At 38.9% G+C, this 15,799-nt stretch overlaps 1 protein-coding gene across 1 annotated transcript in view; it reads right to left on the bottom strand.

Moving 5' to 3' along the window:
• Irsp53 (Insulin receptor substrate 53 kDa) overlaps positions 1–15,799 on the bottom strand; it is a 187,826-nt gene that overhangs the window by 116,775 nt on the left and 55,252 nt on the right. Inside the window, exon 3 of the mRNA XM_077401912.1 lies at positions 14,240–14,315. Coding sequence (XP_077258038.1) covers positions 14,240–14,315 — 76 coding nt within the window. The remainder of the gene's footprint in view (positions 1–14,239; positions 14,316–15,799) is intronic.

Below are 15,799 nucleotides of genomic sequence, written 5' to 3'. Positions count from 1 at the left end.
TTCCTTCTTCAAATATTCACCTCAACTTTCAATGGTTGTAGTTCTGTTAGGAAGCAAGGAAGCATTTATGGACATATGAATTTCAACTCTAAATGACTTCAATAACACGCTCTTAATGTAATGGACCTCGAGTCGTGAGGTCCCTGTATAGATACCCTGTATAGAAGTCTGTATGTAAGTATTACACTCAAATATCGCAATTTTAATTTGCATAAAGAACAAGAAATGTGAAGTCTATGAAATAACCATCAATAGATTAAATTAAATTAATTTGAAACAATGCGCAATTTCGGTATTTTAAGAATTGAAAGTATATAAAAATAAAAATGTGTTCGCGTAACTATGGGCGCGGCAAGGGACCTACATAAAAGAGAGAAATTAATTTTAAAAAAGACGGGGAAGAGAGAGAAGGGAAAAAGAAAAAAAGAATAGACGCCAAGCGGCGATCTGGTGACGCCGCCATTTTGCATTCCGGAAGTGAATACCGCGGCGGGCGATAATCGTGAATTAAGAGGCGCCGGCTAATCGACACACCCACCCTTTCAATTTCCACCCCTGGCTTGTAAAACAGCGCCCTCGCCGTGTCGCGAGAAGAAGGAGGGACGAGAGTAAAAGAGAGAAGGAGGAAGAGGGAGCGATTGTCTCCGGTGATTACGGTTTCCCGAGTTGTTTGCATTTAGGAAGCCGCTTAATCGCATTTCTTCCCGTCTCGGGAAATTGCAGTTTTCGGTGACGAAAACGGTAAAGGGAAAGTAAGAGGGGCGAGAAAAATGGAGGAGCGGTTACAACAACGCACTTTTATATTGGCCGGCCCCCGAGACGCGGCGTATAAAAAGTAGCGACGCGGAATTCCGCCGGCGCGATTGCATAGAAAACGCGGTGTAATGTTTTAAATAGTTTCGCCAGTGAGCAAATGAATTTTGCAAATAGCGGCATCGCATTACTCTTTTGCCTGAGCTTACAAGGGAATTCGACCCTTTCGCATTCTCTCTTTTTTTCAGCAAAATTCATGGCAATAAATTGCAGCGACAGCGCCGAGCGCACCGTAATTATAAATAAAAATAATAGCAGAATAATCCAAATGGTGCAACACGAGAATCTAAATTTTACGTCGAGTAATCCTTCTCGCGTGATCCAGTTCACCCGGCATAAATATCTCGCTTTTACCAGAGCACCTAGTATATATCAAGAGAACGTACCGGTTAGAGGCACTCTCATGAGCGGAATGCTTGGCGCGGAAATAAACCGCAGGTGTGAGAAAAAAAAAGGACAGTCCTTCGAGAGGGAATAATGAAATTAGAAGCGTCTGCCACCCCGACCGCAACAAGAGACGGGGGTGGGGGAGGGGGAAGGGGGCAGTGAGTGAGAAGGGCAAGGGAAAGCTGAAGGGAGGTTACCCGGAAGCGTCGTCGGGGCTGAGCAAAAATAATTGAATCGCACAGCGTGGGGGCTGCACTGTCCAGAATAAAGTTTACGTTTCAACCACCCCTCTCCCCCTTTAGCAGCCACCGCTCTTCCCCCATTCCCATCGATGTGTACTTTAACCGTGCCTTTACCTTTCTCCGTCTCCCCTCTTCTCCTCGTTTCCTACGAGAGCGCGCAACCCCTCGACCGCCACCCTGTTGTCTCATATTTCCATCTTCCTTCTGGAATTTCCAAGAGGTGACCGCCCTTCGCTCCCTTCTGCACTAGCCCTCCCGTGCGATTCCCTTGAGGTTGCAGTGAAATAATAAAGGAACGGAATGACTTTGAGGTGGATGAGGGCCACTCCTTTTCACTTTTACTTGTACATTGTTTTTGTTTTTGCGGTTTCTGACAGTATCAGCTATTTTCTCCGATAGCGCACACTATAAAATTCGGACAATTTTTTACCTTTAAACAAATAAAATTCCTAACAAATTAAAGCATAGAGAATTGTCATGTATCTATATAATGTGTAAAAGAAATATGAAAAACCGAGAAATATTAAAAACTTAACGTGTAAAATAGAAGGGAAAAAACGTAGAAAATTTCATTAATCTTAAAAACTACGAGATAATTATACTTTTCTGTTATTAATTCTTCCACATATTTTTCACACTTATTGTTAGCATAGAAAGTTCCATTATTGTGTAGCTATTTTCGTGGAGATATGGGTTCTCGTGTAAATATAACTCCACGGTGCTTCGTCGCTTCACGAATCCGCGGGAGAGAGGGCACAAATGAAGAAAGAATTGAGGATGATTTATGGGGTGCATGCAGATGCCGACGTAACAATATTATTGTAAACTTTGCGATTGCGGCATTGTTGAAGTGCCGGGAGGTGGATCCATCGAGCAAACGCGCAAATAATGGAGGTAGCTCACGTTTATTTGCGCCCGTCTTCCTCACCAGAGGGATCGTACATTTTCACGAGCAGACACCCCGATACACGGAGGGTAGAAGAACGCGACGCGACTCCAAAAATGAGAAAAGAATGAGCAGCAGTCGCGGCCATGTTTCGTAACGTATCAAGAAGACCTCCAAGCATTATTGATATAATCAAAATATAATTCTGATAGGTAACCTAGAAAATTGAGATTTCACATTCATGGAAATACATATTGTGCGCGGGATAAATAATGAGAAACCGTCATCAACCACTAAGATACCGAAGTAATCAGCGAACAAAATATATAATCCTTTTTCTAAAAAAAAAAGCATGTTAAATCGATACTCGCATCTCTCGAAGTCTTCTCGAAAGTCTCGAATTGCTTTGTTGGCTCTTTTCCGCGATGCTGATTGATTGTGTTGCTGCGCTAACTTCGTGAGCGGCTGTCATAGCATATTTTGACAGTAGTGTGTAATATTAAAGCTAAATAGCGCGCGCGACGCGCGCGTCTGTGATGTCTAGTTAATGTAAATTAAAGACTTTATTTTCGTTTTCTCTCGTTTCGTAATATTTGCATATTTCTGAGGTTTATAAAATGGAAGGAACCCCACGGGAAGAAAAAATGGCGGCTATCTCGGAAGAAAGTTGTTGAAGGAAGTGGAGAAGATCGAAAAAACGCGCGATATCGCGAAAGATAATATTTAAAGATTATTCCGCCTAGAACGCCAGCTATTCCAATCCATTAATATCGCTCAGCCGACAAATTGGATTAAAGGGAATCCATTTAAAGGGATATTAGAGGACTGTATCGCGGAGGGCCGGTCTTCCGTGATTTCTTTTCACTTCGCGGACGAACTGAGAGATAAATCGAATTCCTCGAATAGATGACATTCATTATTGAATATTAATGGCCTTTCGTTCAACAACTCTGGTTGTTGCAACCTTGTTTTCACTATTTATTACTGTAATTTTTGAATATTATATTGTAATTAGAACAAAATTAATCGCCACTTTCCTCTTTCGTCAGGAAAAATCACGTTGCAGCATTTCGTCGCAAAACCATGAACTGTTAGAACATCGATCGCAATTAGTACAAATAAATATAAAATCCGCTATTATTGCAAATTTTCTCGCGAGTTTTGTGGCGATAAACAATAATTGTGTGCGTGTAAAGTCGATACCTCTTGTAATTGATAGCGTGAGGGGAAAGTTTCTCACCTGAGCGCGACGATGTACAGAGCTATTAATTTCCGGAAAGAAATAAAAATAAACGCGTGGTCGCCACGCGCGTTAGAAGTGAAACTTCTGAAAGGCAAGGCTTTGTTATAACTTTTCTGAAATTAATACAAAAACAATACAACGGAATTAGTCACTCCACGCAGCCGCCCGCAACTCGAAAATATGTTACACGCAGTTCTCACTATATCCGTCTCGCCAGTGCCGTACGCCTGATCGAATTTTCGTGACGCGTTTTCGAGTCGCAAAATCGAACTTACTTACCAATCTAAAAGAAGTTTCACTTTGTATGTACGACTGTTGGTCGAATTTTCTTGACACTTCTTCGTGACGTTTTTTTGTGTCGCACAATCGAACTTAATTATTACCGTGCTAAAGAAGTTTTATTTCGTACGCCTATTGGTCGAATTTTCGTTACACTTTCGAGTTTCGTGTCGCAAAATCGAACTTACTACCGTGTTAAAAGAAGGAGTCGTCTTGCCAATGCCGTACACCTAATTGGTCAAATTTTCGTTACACTTTTTGTGTTGTAAAATTCGTGACGCTTTTTCGTGTCGCAAAATCAAACTCATTACTGTGCCTAAAGAAGTTTCACTTCAATAACTTTCCTCGCAGGAACATAGACACTTACATTGGGTGTTTATCGGTTGATATTAATAACCATCGCGCCGATAATAACCATCGCAAAAATTAAATTGAATTCCAAACATGTTCGCTTGTGGTGGACGAAAGGAGGAGGAGGTGAAGGAGAGCGTGAGCTGAAATGGGATCGAACTTCCTATTCCAGGGACGACACGTCCTAGGTCGGGGTTAATTAGCGGCGCAGCACGCCGCGATTAGCCGGACGCGATCGATCCGTATAGCTGCGTGACGGTTCCATTAGCACACTCGGTATGCAGGTCCGGTCGGACACGGATACGTAAGGTATTCGCTATTAATGGGAAATACGAGCGGATTCCGGGTGATACTACAGCGGAAACTCTATTTACCACTCTTTTATGTGTATGCGCGCGCATTATCGCGATATCATCAGCATCGCGATATCATGAATTCAGCGAGCGAAAGCAGTCCATGCAAGTCAAGCGCAAGCCGTTTAGATCAAAATTAGTAAAAATTCTGACTAGTAACTTAACGCGTATTTCTTAGAGATGCGAAACGACATAAATTTTTCCAATTAACTGCCACTGTATAATTAGGTAACTTTGCCTCTAACGCCGTTTTTACATCAACATATTTCAATGCTATTTAATTATATTTATTCTTCATCCAAACACAATAAAGTCTTTTCAAAAGATCTTCCCAAAAAGTCGGCAATCAGACATTCCTCTATAGATCGCCAACTACGAATTAACTCGTATTCGACATTCAACGTGTTAACAGTGTTGACATAAATGCATTAGCTTATTTAGAGTTTACTTCTGTTGAATCATCCGACTCGTGAGTTTCATAGCATTTGCGAGCGATGATTGCGTCATTGCGCGCATATACCTTTCTAATCGAAAGATATGCTATTTATCAGGATCAATGTTTCTCTTAACAGATAGCGTGACAGGAAAATTTGAAACAAGTGGTTTCTCAGGAACAAGGTCTTTGCCCTAAATTTTCCCGTAACGCTATCTGTTAGAGTCCTTTACTTCGTTACACGAGTGTGTAATAAAATTAATGAGGCGAATTATTATTTGTACATTTCCTGCATCGATCTGAACACATGTACTGCGCTTTATCGATAACGCCGACACGAAACGTCAATTTATATTTCCCGTTCTCCCAGTCTTCCCCCTCTTCCCCCATTCATGTTTCAAATTACAGATCGCGCTTTCGAAGAATCGAAAAATGAGGTTCCCGAGTTGATTATGTTACTCGGTCATATTATCACGCGATAACGCGAGCCATCGTGTACCGCGCTTATCAATCCCAATAAAAGCATAACACGCGTTTCACTGTGTTATAAGGCCGCCGCGTCATTTTTTGCGGGATATTTTTCACGGTGCTCTCGCGCGCGCTTGCGAAGGATTTTCCACGTCAGTCGCCCGCAGACGAGAGGGCTCGCGCTCTATCTCGGGCGCATAATTCAACCCCCCGCGTCCCCATGCAGTTTATTACGCGTTTTATTTATGCGCATTACGCGGACGACGCGACGCAAAGCGACACGGCGCCGCGCACCGCGCCGAACGTGTTTTATGCAAAACGGAGTCATTTTCGTGCAGCGCGTCGCGCGACTCTCTCGATCGCATAATATTCGCGAAAATAACTTCCGCCAGTTCCGCCGTTTTTTTTCCTTACCCTTCTGCGGTGAGATTTTCGCAACAGTGCAAATTGCAGTCCCGGAGAACGTGAGCGGAATTTATTAACCGTCGGACTTTTTATACAACGTCCGGCAAAGTTAAATACTCGACGTTAAAGTGTGTATAAAGTATCCTAAAATATCGTCTCTTTCATTGAATTATCTTTGACTAGAATTTGGAGAATTCCAAGAAAGTTTATTATCTCGGTAAATATCTCGCTGAGAAGTATTAAGTAACGTTATTCTGTTATTCATTAATTGTAATCAATTAAAGATAAAAACGCCATTTACGGTCTGGACTGGATCTTGGTTGCCTATATAATAGCAATATTGTGAATTTTGTATACTTTTTCTAAACATCAGTAAATGACTGAGCGCCGATTTTTTGTCGATCTTTAAAACAGAGTTCCTAGTTGGAACAGTAATACACGTAGGGGAGACCCCGGGGCAAACTTGACACTAGGCTTTTTGCCAATTTAAATCTATTGTATAGAAACTTGCTTTTCCTACTATAAATGCGTCTTTATGTGCCAGTATTATGAACGGAATTTGGTGACATTTTGAGTTATGGTGCAATTTTTAACGCGACATAAGAGTTTTTCAAAGTAAAAAGTAATTTTTCTTATCTCTCGAAAATTTCTACTCTTTCATCGAGCTTTACTCTTGCGAATCTACCGGTAAGTGATTTTGATAGGAAATTTGATGCTCTATACGAATCCAATAATAGTTTTTGCATATTTTCAAAATTTTCATGTTTTTGGAGTGACAAAAGTGAAAAACGAGGTTCGGGGCAAAGTCGACATCACACCGTTTCATCGGCTTCCAATAACAAACTATATGCTTGTCATGCAGTTATATGGCTCATGACAAATGTGTGTGCACGTCCGATCGCGAGTTTACTTGCATAAATTGTTTTTAAGACGTGAGTTTAGATGAAAATAATTAAAAGTTCAACAAGTTTTATTCTCATTATTTCCAATGATTGTTTTACTTAATTCCGAATTTTTCTAATACTTTCCAAATACACGATAAACAATGTATTTTCAGTTTCAAACAATAAAAAATAAGTTCCAGATCAAGTTGTGTCGATCAGGCGAAGTATCAAGTTTGCATTTTTCAATTTGAAAATTTATCTTCGCATTACTTTTCTTTTCCTGGGGGCAAAACTAAGCGACATACAGCAAAACTTCCTGAAGCAATTTTGTACCTAAAGGAACATTCTTTAAATGTGTACCATTGAATTTGCTTAAAAATTTTAATTAATTATTGAAAATTGCCTGTGAAAAAATTGTGTCAAGTTTGCCCCGGTCTCCCCTACACAGTTGCACAGTTCCACCCCTCACCTCTGATCCCGTAAAGTGTAGTGTAGAACAACCGACGAGGCTTGACAGTCGCGAGTGCGGCCCGCGTAACTCTCTATACTCTTACGATATTTTCGACCGTTCGAGAGGAAATCGATATTAAAGAGTGACCAGCCGGAAGGGAGGATAGTGATCGGCCAGGGGGGTAAAAGAGGGTAAAGAGATGGCGCGAAATTGAAATCACGAAACCTTACAGGTCCAAACTACAGGGGTAAAAAGAGGCGACAGGGGTGAACCGGAGCGTAACAGGGAAAAGGAGGGGATGAAATGGGGTGGGAAACGGGGTGGACATGTGCCGGCGGGAAAATTGAGCGTTTCACCTGCACATATTCCATAATTAAAATCAGTCGGTACCCTCGCTCGTCATTGTCCGCCCCAGGCCCGACGTTCAACCCTTCCCACGCACCCTTTGCCGTGCGGCCTTCTCCACCCTGGATCGCTGTCACCCTCCTGTCTACATTCGACATCTCCCGCGCATTTTTGCGCTATTTAACGAGAAAACTTTTCAAATCACATTCGTTGATCTCCTTTCCCCCCGCGACCGTCGACCACTGTCGCGTTTCCCGCCCTCGGCCACCCGCTCTTCGTCATCCCGCGCGAAAAAATCTGCGGTCTGTAAACGCCTGAAGCGAGCTTAACCGTAAGTGATAAATTGTCATAAATAACCTCGTAGTTCTCATTATCATTTGATTCTATGTTATATAATTATATATATTATCATTATCTAATTGAATAGATATACTCTCTAAATCACATAGAGTAGTTTTGCCACTAATATATTAGAGTGATTGCAATAGTCACTCCAAAAGAGAGGGTTGTCACTCTAATTTGAGTAAATGCAGGCACTCATAAGATAGGAGTTAATTTTTCATTCAAATTTTTAGAGCGGCTACTTTACCGTTACCGGAGTGATATGATCTCACTCTAAAGCTATAGCGAATCATGATTCACTAAAAATCGACTGATAAGTGCACTCTATAAACAGAGTGAAATTTTCCACCACTCAAAATTGTAGAGTGACATAATTCATTATATGAACATTGATCTCGAAAAGAGTGCCCTTTTACTCAAATGGAGTGCGATTTTATTCCAACTGATAGAGCAAAATTTTATTCTCTTACAATTAGAGTGGCGAATCATTCGAAGTGCACAGGCTCAATTTTCACGTTACACTTACATTTCACTCGTTTTGAGTGATACTTTATTCTTCGACTTTTAGAGAGTAAAATGCGAAGACAAATTTTCTAAATAATGGTACTTGTCGCTTTAACCCTTAAATGCCACCCGGGGTCCAGCGGACCCCAGACCCTTTACAATGATATATTTTCAAATGTTCCCCCCAAAAATGGAGCTCATGCTCCCATTGATGATAGTTGAGTGATTGTACAACCTACCCGGTTGTACAGGTACTTAGCAGTACTCAGTTTACTTAATTTTTTATACTATGTTGATATTGAAATTTTAACAATATAAGCATTTTATTCTATTTTCTAAGCCTTGAACAACATTAAAAATAATTTTAATAACTAAATATCAAAAAATCAATGAGTAAGGAGACATTTTTCATGCTGGGGTATTTTGGACCTCATGTGTCATTTACGAGATTCTTGAGAGGTGTGGCATTTAAGGGTTAAGATTCCACCAGTTTCTAGCACTTCCTCACACACGTAAAGAGCAATAATATTCGAAAAGACGTCTCATGCACCTTTCGATCAAATGGAAACGCGAAACTCCTGGTATTTAAGGGGCGTCCTTATATAGAAGGCAGATGAATGACGGAAAATCGGAGAAAGGATGCAGGAGGAAGAGGACGCGGGAAGCGGAAGAGAGAAAGAACGAAGTTTCTTGCAGGATTGAGCCCCTCAAAGTGGCTCGACGAGTCGTTATAAATTGTCGCAGAGTCGGCTCCTGATAGGATACCGTGTATATGGCGCGGGGGTATGAGTTGTGGGGTCTGGGTATAAGTTCGACAATCGGCAAGTTCCTTCCGGTGGAAAGGACAAATTAATTCCGCTAAGAACAAAGACGGTTCGTGAATAAATTCACCGTTTTTAGTTAGAGAACCGCATTTTGATAACGTTGCCGGAGTTTGATTGGCTAATTAAGAAGGTTAAGATTTTACATGAAATCTGAATTTGAATTATTTGAAAAATGTTATTTAAAGTGAAACAAATAATAATCTTGAGGAAATATATTTAATTATTTGAATAATTGTAAATGAAAAATTGTCTAAGAAATTAATAAAAAATTAAGTATAAAATATTTAAAAAATTATTAAATACTACAAAATATGCATCATTTACGTCAGACAAAAATCGAAAACTTTAGCAGAAGATTAAAAGTCCGCCAACGTATCAACGGAAAATCGAATATAATTTACCCCCACAAAGGCAGAGCTGAAAAGCTCTGGTTTCACCTTAATTCCTTTCTTTTACTCGTTCTTTTTTTTGTCCCTTCATCTTTCGCCATTCGGAGAAATCTCCCCTTTGTCTCGTCTTTCACGAGTCGTCAAAAATTAATTCCTAATCGAGTTAGCTATATCTTTCCCGGCGCGGAACTCGTTAAAGGAAGTTGCGTCGTCCTTTGTACAACGCCCAACTCCACGAGTATGCTCCTCCACTTTTTCTCTGGATCCTCGCTCAGCATCTATCTAGCTTGCAGTCCTAATCTCTCTCTCTCTCGCATCGAGATAAAAAAATTCACAAACCACCACCGATGAAGAAATTATCGCGGTTCTGTTTGTCCGAACTTTTCTATAAAGCGTTCTATAAAGTCGACAGCAACGGATTGGTGTTGCGGAAACTCAAAAGCATTGATTATGATAATAGCATAATTTATATTGACGATCTTATCAGAGGTAGAATCGAATTCTTCCGGATATTCTGAAAAAATGATATTAAGTATATCGCGCGCGTTTATCATAGAATAGTTGCAGAATGATTATAAATGCAGAAGTAAAGTTACACAAAAAAAATCGATGAAAAAATAGACGTAAAAGTGAGAGGAGAAGAATTAATTATATGCCGCGAGGCGCAAGAATGCCAGTCGATTTTCATCTGGCGGAAATGGCGAGGCCTCCCCTGCTGCGGGAGTAGGTATCTCGCTTCCACTTTCGATAGGGTAATACCGTTACGTTAAAGACCGGCGGCTCCGCGCGAAACTTTTAAGTCACTTTTGATGTAAAGCCGACTGTGCCGCTGCGCAAACTACTTTCCGCCGCCGAGTACTATTTTCCCCAGCGCTCCTTAAACAAATTCCCAGCCATCAACGAGAAGCCGCCGACTCGATGCGGAAAACTCTCGGAAGATCGCGCGATATATTATTATTTCGCGATTTGCGATTGTTACGATCAGCTACAGTTTTTACTTTAAAAAATAGTCGCTATTATTCAACAATTCTTGATAAGAAATGATATTAGAAGAAGTTGAAATAATTTGGATCACTAAGTTTTTTTCCAAGAGATATCTTGAAAGTTATTAAAGATAACTAAGCTTTGTTTTCGCTGAGTTGTAATGCCAAATGTTTGTTAAAATGTGTGTTCTTAACAAATTTCGTTTATTTACAGTAAATTTAATGTTATAATACATTTTTTGAAGGTAGATTTTTGTAGAATAATTTGAATCATGTTGAGAGCAAAGTGAAACACCTAATTAATCGTGTAAAAAAATAATTTTACTCATTTTAAGGCAGATTAATAATTGAGAATAGTCTATAATAATTATTATATTACATATTTATTATATTCTAATTTATTTAACAAATTCTAATTTTTGTGCTCTTTGTAACAATGGCATACAAATATATGTAAAACATATACAATGTTTAAAACTTTAAGTCTAATTTAATCGAAATAAAAAAGATCCTTTCAAATAATTGTTATCTAATAAAATTAATTAACAAGTACATTAACATCAGACTTAACGAGCTACGGACACGTCATAATAATAATAATAGTTCTAGCAGTAACAATGTAGCCCAGGATCCTCGAAAGTTTATCATTATACCGTATATTAAGGGTCTCAGTGACGGTGTTGGCCGTACAATGCGCGATGCAGAATTCAGGGTTCTCCTTACCATTCCGAAAAAGTTGGATTGTATTATCAAAAGGGGGAAGGATACGCTACCGAATCTTAAGCAAACGGAGTTGATATATGAGATTGATTGTGCTAATTGCAACGCGGCATATATTGGTCAAACAAAAAGGCACCTAGAGACACGTGTTAAGGAACATTTTTGTGATATTAGGAAGAACAGCGATAATCATTCTGTGGTTAGTAAGCACCGTCTCACGCATAACCACGATTTCAATTGGCAACAACCAAAAATTTTATATAAGGAGCGACACTTTAAGAAACGTGAAATCTCTGAGATGTTTTTTATTAAAAAATGCGATTGCGCAATCAATCTTCAAAAACACACAGAAAGTCTGCCCGCGAATTACAACCGTGTGATTGGCGTCACTTAATTTACACTTTTGTTCTGCTCGTTTCCACCTGTGAACACATCTATTTATTGTATCGGTCATTTAGTATGACTTCGTCTGTCACACTGTACTGATGTGTTCGCAGCTATGGCTTGCGACGTTTCTTCGTTCTGCGCTACCGTTCTCACATTCCGTTTTGACGCACAGAATATGTAAGCCTTACATTTTACTTTGTACATTATTTATAACTTAACTATCTATAACTTAACTATTTTTAACTCAACAATTCAATTGTATTCTTACTTTTTATTTTATGACTTCTGAACGTTTTTATCTTTTTGACTATCGTGAGTTTATTTCACTTTTTTAGCTTTACGTGTGCATGATGTGGTTAGGGCACGATGTCAGCGACGTAATCGATATTTTGTACGCGGTTTTTGAAGATGCATAGCTGAATCACTTGAGAAGGACCGAAAATGCGGTCGAAACGTTGTGAATTTTGAATATATTTATTATTTGGCCAGTCGGGTCGAACAAACACGACTTTTTGTTTTGTATTTATTTACTGGCGAAGGAAACTTCTTATTTTGTTTAAAACTTTTACTCACAATAATATATAGATACCTACTTATAATGTACATACACTTATCATAATATTATTACTCGTGAGAGAAAGAAACAATAAAATATAAAATGCAATACTTATAAAAAATATTATACAAACTCTCAAAATTGTCCAATATCGCTATTTTTACCTCTTTATCGTACATAATAAAAATGTACATCATATGTACACTTGCTAAATAGACTATACCTTAAAGTTCCAGCTTAGTTTTACTTGCAACAAAAAGCAACTAAGAATCTGTGAAGTAGATTGACTGCAAAATAAAAGTTTATGTATAATAAACTTATATATTTATATAAACCTTACGTTGTGTGTGTGTGTGTGTGTGTGTGTGTGTGTGTGTGTGTGTGTGTGTGTGTGTGTGTGTGTGTGTGTGTGTGTGTGTGTGTGTGTGTGTGTGCGTGTGCGTGTGCGTGTGCGTGTGCGTGTGCGTGTGCGTGTGCGTGTGCGTGTGCGCGTGCGCGTGCGCGTGCGCGTGCGCGTGCGCGTGCGCGTGCGCGTGCGCGTGCGCGTGCGTGTGTGTGTGTGTGTGTGTGTGTGTGTGTGTGTGTGTGTGTGTGTGTGTGTGTGTGTGTGTGTGTGTGTGTGTGTGTGTGTGTGTGAGCGATACACACCAAATCTTCAATTTTAATTATTCATTTTGTGACACGTTATGAGTTGTGACAAGTTGCCATTTTGTACGCTAGGTTAAAAAATCAGCAGCTAAGTTGTAATACTTACAATTAATAATCTAGATATTGTGATGGCTCACGTGTTTTAAATTATCCTAACTTCGTCTTGTTCGTGAAAAAATTATGTATATTGTATATTCTTTGATGTGTATTCTTTAATATTTAACAATTTTCTATATATTCTATATCTTGTACAATCTTTTTTTTTTAATAATAATTAACTTTTTAAACAACTAAACAGATAATTAAATATTTTTTTTATTCAACTTTAAATCATATTTTTCAAATAATACGAATTCAATAAAATTTTTGGACAAAATCTCAATCTTCTTAATTTTCCAATTAAACTGCAGTAAAGGGTAGTAAAAGAGGTCATTAATTATTACGAAATATATTTCTATTATTACCAATTAATTGCGTTGATAATAAACTCGTTTTTCCGCGTGAAATAAGGTTGCGTCTGAAGACGCCCAAGCCGCAAAGAAACACGAAGACATCTCCATCGTCAAATTATTCCCCTTTCTATCCCTAAGAACACCAGGAGTGATATCCTACAGCGAGTAGCAGGCGACCCACATGATGACAGCACGCGAGCCGTCCGTTTCAGGGTCAGCGGGTTAATTCCCAAAGGTGATTGATCTCACCCGGCCACGAAAGGCTGCAAAGGTGCGAAAGGTAGAAAGAGGAATAAACACGTGTACAGAGCCAATACGGAACGCGATAGTTAGAAACGTAGTTTTTCCAAAACTGACGTCGAAAAATGGACACGCTTAAAGTTTAGAATTTCATCTTAACAAAGATTCTCACATCAATGCACCAAATTATGTAATTTTGATTTCAAAATTCATAAAGAACAGAGATTTATTTCTTGTTTTCGTACACATATGCAAAATGTTAAAATTCAATATTAATTGCGATATCCGAGATATTTAATATCGCCGATTCAAAAATATTTAATATTGTTAATCGCGGCCTGATTAAGTAACAACGTATGAAATCCTAAATATATATCATTAACTCGTCTGTATCCTCGTAATATAAAATAAATTAATCAGTCCCGCAGGACGGAAAAAGAAGAAGACGGAAAAGGCAGGGCAAAAGCTCACAATGCTAACGAGCTGGCAATTCGATCCTGCAACAGGACCCAAGGGGCTAACACGAAGTTCTCCTCCTTCTCCACTCCCTAGCCGTTCTTTGTGCACCAGCCTTCTTTCCACTCGCGAACCAAACCCATCCGTTTCTATCTCTCTTTTCCGAGCGCTCCGGCACACTCCATTTAATTCACTCACCGTGAAGAGCCTTCAGGTACGCCTTGCCTGCGTTGATCAGCTGCCTTGCTCCAGGGTTGAACTTATCCAAGATATTCTAAAAAATAAAAAAGCATCCTTCATAAATTGCATTGAACTAGGCTGAAATATACCGAAAAACTCTCTGTCAGCCATCTGGGACTTTAAAGATCCAAGCAAAATTTCTTCCTTGCATTACGTGGAGAGAAGGAAGTAATGTTTGGCATTTCCCCTCCTAAAAAATAGTTGACAGTAGAGGGGTTTCGCTGCCGTAATGACGCCGGTTTCCGTCAATGCGTGTTCGAGTAACGACTCGACAAAATTAAGTCTGTGCCCTAAACGACCCAGACGGCTGACGGCGTTAGTGTTTACCAGCGTAAGTAAATGTCTCTTTTTTCGTTTTTTCACTATATTTCTAATAATTTTTGTTAATTAAAGCACTTCTATCATTATTAGAGCATTATTTATCAAATGGTGAAAAGAAACGCCAAACAATATGATACCTTTGTACTTTTTATTTATAATTTTCTTTTATATTTGTAACGATATTTTATATAACCAACAATTTTTTACAATAAAAATTTATTTCTAAGCAAAAAAAAGTTAAACTTTATTTTTTTCTGTATTTTTCAAAAAAAATCAAAAAAATTTCACAATTTTTATTTGTTAAAATAATTATACTTCTTGGAGTCTCGACCCAAATAAGACTATTCTTTTAAAAGATCATAGTCTGAAATACAAAACCCAAAGATTATTTTTGTTAAACATTTATTTGTTGCAAATAATAATAAGAAAAATAGAACCGTTACGATATACAATCAAATTAGAATCAAAGTCATACGGTCCAACCTTAGGTCTTTGACAGCCTTATATTAATTTCCGTGTGTGTATATATATATATATATATATATATATATATATATATTCACGGAACTTAATATAAGGCTGTTAAAGATCTAAGCTTGGACCGTATAACTTTGATTTTAATTTGATTTGTTGCAGTTATAAATTTTTAAACAAGTTTCCATTTTTTTGCCATTTGTGTTTAAATTTCATTTTGTATAAACAATTGGATTTAATATTTGGCTTTAAAACCTATTAGATATTGTAGTGGAGATGTTGACAAGTAACTTAGAATTGTTTTGAATTTTTTGAAAGCCTAGAACATAAAAATAACATGGGATGGTGTTCGAGATTCCATTACCGTTGCGCCGCTCGATCAGATGGCAGCATCGATCGGATATCGACGCCGCATCACCGCAGTAGCTTGCGCAAGCACGGGCGCGCTCATCTCCAACGTCTTCCTCGCGATCGAAGCAATTGTAAAAATGGCCGCGCGTTAACCAGAAGCGTAAGGATTTCATGATTTAACCCGATTATATATTAAACATACACTTTACGTTGGTTTGTGTACGACGGCTTTAATGTGCACTGAGTGTGCACCGGCTCTGCCAGTGAAAAACGCTATTAGATTGTGAAATAGACCGCTCATCAACTCTGGTGCCTCAACACGACCTCAAGCTCACACGTGCGCGAATGCCGACCGCCACGTGTCCCACCGGC

This window comes from Temnothorax americanus, unplaced genomic scaffold (genome assembly GCF_048541705.1).
Source record: "Temnothorax americanus isolate GAGA-0224 unplaced genomic scaffold, ASM4854170v1 Scaffold15, whole genome shotgun sequence".
Taxonomy (NCBI): domain Eukaryota; kingdom Metazoa; phylum Arthropoda; class Insecta; order Hymenoptera; family Formicidae; genus Temnothorax; species Temnothorax americanus.
This window is presented reverse-complemented; position numbering and strand designations above follow the sequence as displayed.